Here is a 2,792-nt window from a genome sequence, read left to right on the forward strand (position 1 = left end):
TGCGATGATGGGCTCAAGTATAGCAGGGATTGTGGGGCTGGCGCGGGATCGGGCAGTGTTTCGTTCTGCTGTGCATGGGGTCGCTATGAGTCAGAAACGACTCAACGGCACATAACAACAACAACAACAAACTCAGTGAGAGTTACCTTGCATGAAAAAATAATCCTCTGCTACAAGCACTTTTTTTTTGGGGGGGGGGGGGACATTTTGTGTATGTGTGTGTGTGAGAGACAGAGACTATGAATGTGATGGTTATTGTTATTTTCTACAGTGAAATGTCTCCATCTAGTGGCATTTCAAAGCAGTAAAATTTGTCACCATAAAGTTAAGATCTTGTCTACAAAGTCATTTCCTTAAACACACATAACATTTAAAGAAAAAATAAACTTCTACATATGTACTTAGATTGTATGTTAACAATTGAATATATTTATTTTGGGGGGTGAGAGGCATAGACATGAGACCAGTATTAAGCGGTGACATTTTTAATTTCACAGAATCTGAACCTGAAAGTCAAAGGGCAAAGGGACTTGATATGGGAGTAGCAAGGTATAGATTCTACGGTGGGTTCACAGGTATTTACTTCACAACTTATTCTGTAGGTATAAAATATCTCATAAAAGGTCTTTATGAGTATGAGAACAATTGCCTTCCTCTTTTGATTGATTTATCTGTTTAAATTCATTTAACAGGTGAAAAGGAGATCTTAGGGAACTTATTAAAATATAAATTTTAAGAAACTATTGCCAGAACCCTGTTTTGTTTTGTTGTGGACTTCCCGTGTTACTTATTAAAAAGGCCACCAAGCACTTTTCCACAACTGCACATGTTGGCTTGTCACCATTTACTCGGTTGCTATACTGTATCATATCTAGAGTCTTGAGTCCCCTTGCTCAGAGAATCACTGTGTGGAGATTGGGACTCTAGAGTGAGACCTGAGTTTAATGTTGGAGGCTGGTCATTCTCCACCTAACTCAGTCTGGAGAGAGGATATTTACCAGGGCCAGAAGCCAACACATTTTCTTCCCGGGCTGAGAGCTTTGACACAGAGTCCAGCCAGAAAGTTATTTGAAAAGAAAAGAAGAAGAAGAAGAAGAAGAAGGCCTTTGGTTTCTTTTGCTGCCTCTAAGGACCAAAAACGGAGGGAGAGAGCTGGGCCTCTGGTGTCAGGTGCTTCATTTCAGCTTTAGCACTCCAGAAGCCTGTGCCATCTCTGATTGGCTCAAAAACAACTCTGCCCTCCCTTGCCCCTCCCACTCCTGACCCCAGGCTGGGGGCGGGATCTGTGGTTGCTCAGGAGATACCAGAGTTACAGACCTAGGTGCATCTGTTGTTCATAAGAAGCAGCACACACTGTATTCCTGCTCTTTGTCATGCATGAAACAGTGAATCAAAGCATATGAACTTTAACCATTTAATTTAATAATTTGTTTCAATTTGAGAGTACTGTTAAAAGCCTTGTTTCATGTTCTTCCATATACAGCACAGGGAGCCACACAGATTGCAACCATACTATTACATAGAACATTGGTCAATACAAAGTGAGGTGTAACTAAAAATCTTACTCCCATCGTGAGTTTTCTTCTTCCCCTGTACCTGTACACACACAGCTACACCCATTCTTGCTCTCCCACCATCCAGACTCACCTCAGTACCATAATGTCTAAGGAAGGCTTAAGCCAGCATAGTCTCTATCACTCTACCTGCAGAAGGGTGTTTTTTACCACTTGCTGTTGAGTCAATTCTGAGTCAGGTTGACCCCCTGTGTGTTGGAGTAGATTTGAAAGGCTGATTTTTCAGAGTACATCTCCAGGCCTCTTTTCTGAGGCACCTGTGAGTGGACTTGACTCTTCGTCCTTTCCAGTCATCAGTCAAGTACATTAACCATACTTTTGTCCCTTACTGGGCCTCCTAATAGGCTTCCTTTCTTGGTTGATCAGTATGCATAATGTTTTACTTAAGTAGGCTGAGACTGGGTTTCCTTCCCCTTAGTCCAAGTTAGAGATACTTTACAAGCAAAACATGCCCCTGTCCAAAGAGTACCCTCTATGGCCAGCGTCCTGCAATCTTAATTCACAGATCAGCTAAGAGACAAAGCTGGGTTCAGTTCAGATTGAAAACCATCTGACCTCTACTGGGAGTTATGTTGACTGAAAAAAAAAAGAGTGAGGCTGGTGAAGTCAGCTGGTAGAATGACAGGAGATAGCCTTCTACCTAGAGCATTGAATCTGAGACTGCAGGACACTAAAACAGTCAACTTACTCATTTCTCTTCCTTTCTCCACAGGGAAGGAGACTGGTGGGAAGCCCGCTCCTTGACAACTGGAGAGACAGGCTACATTCCCAGCAATTATGTGGCCCCAGTTGACTCCATCCAGGCAGAAGAGTATGTTTTATCTTGTTTTTCACTTAACTCCTTGCTGCTAAAAGTTAGTTGCAACACTAAAGTGCCTTTAGCACTGTGCAGGTGGGAGAAGAAATTCACTAGAGTGATTAAAGGCTGATAGCATATGATAATACTGTCTGTCCCAACTGTGTTGTTGTTGTTGTTAAGTGCCATGGAGTCATTTCCGACTCATAGCGACCCCATGCACAGCAGAATGAAACACTGCCCGATCCCGCAACCAGCCCCACAATCCCTGCTATACTTGAGCCACTGTGTCAATCCATCTCGTTGAAGGCCTCCGCCTCTTTCATTGACCCTCCACCCTACCAAGCATGACATCCTTCTCCAGGGAATGGTCCCTTCTGACAACATGACCAAAATAGGTGAGACGAAGTCTGGCCATTCTT

General features: G+C 43.2%; 1 protein-coding gene across 1 annotated transcript in view; it reads left to right on the forward strand.

The window, feature by feature from the left end:
• FYN (FYN proto-oncogene, Src family tyrosine kinase) overlaps window positions 1-2,792 on the forward strand; it is a 72,145-nt gene that overhangs the window by 15,598 nt on the left and 53,755 nt on the right. Inside the window, exon 3 of the mRNA XM_007940787.1 lies at window positions 2,287-2,385. Coding sequence (XP_007938978.1) covers window positions 2,287-2,385 — 99 coding nt within the window. The remainder of the gene's footprint in view (window positions 1-2,286; window positions 2,386-2,792) is intronic.

Source organism: Orycteropus afer, unplaced genomic scaffold (assembly GCF_000298275.1).
Source record: "Orycteropus afer afer isolate SDZICR_OR568_19922 unplaced genomic scaffold, OryAfe1.0 scaffold00072, whole genome shotgun sequence".
NCBI lineage: Eukaryota > Metazoa > Chordata > Mammalia > Tubulidentata > Orycteropodidae > Orycteropus > Orycteropus afer.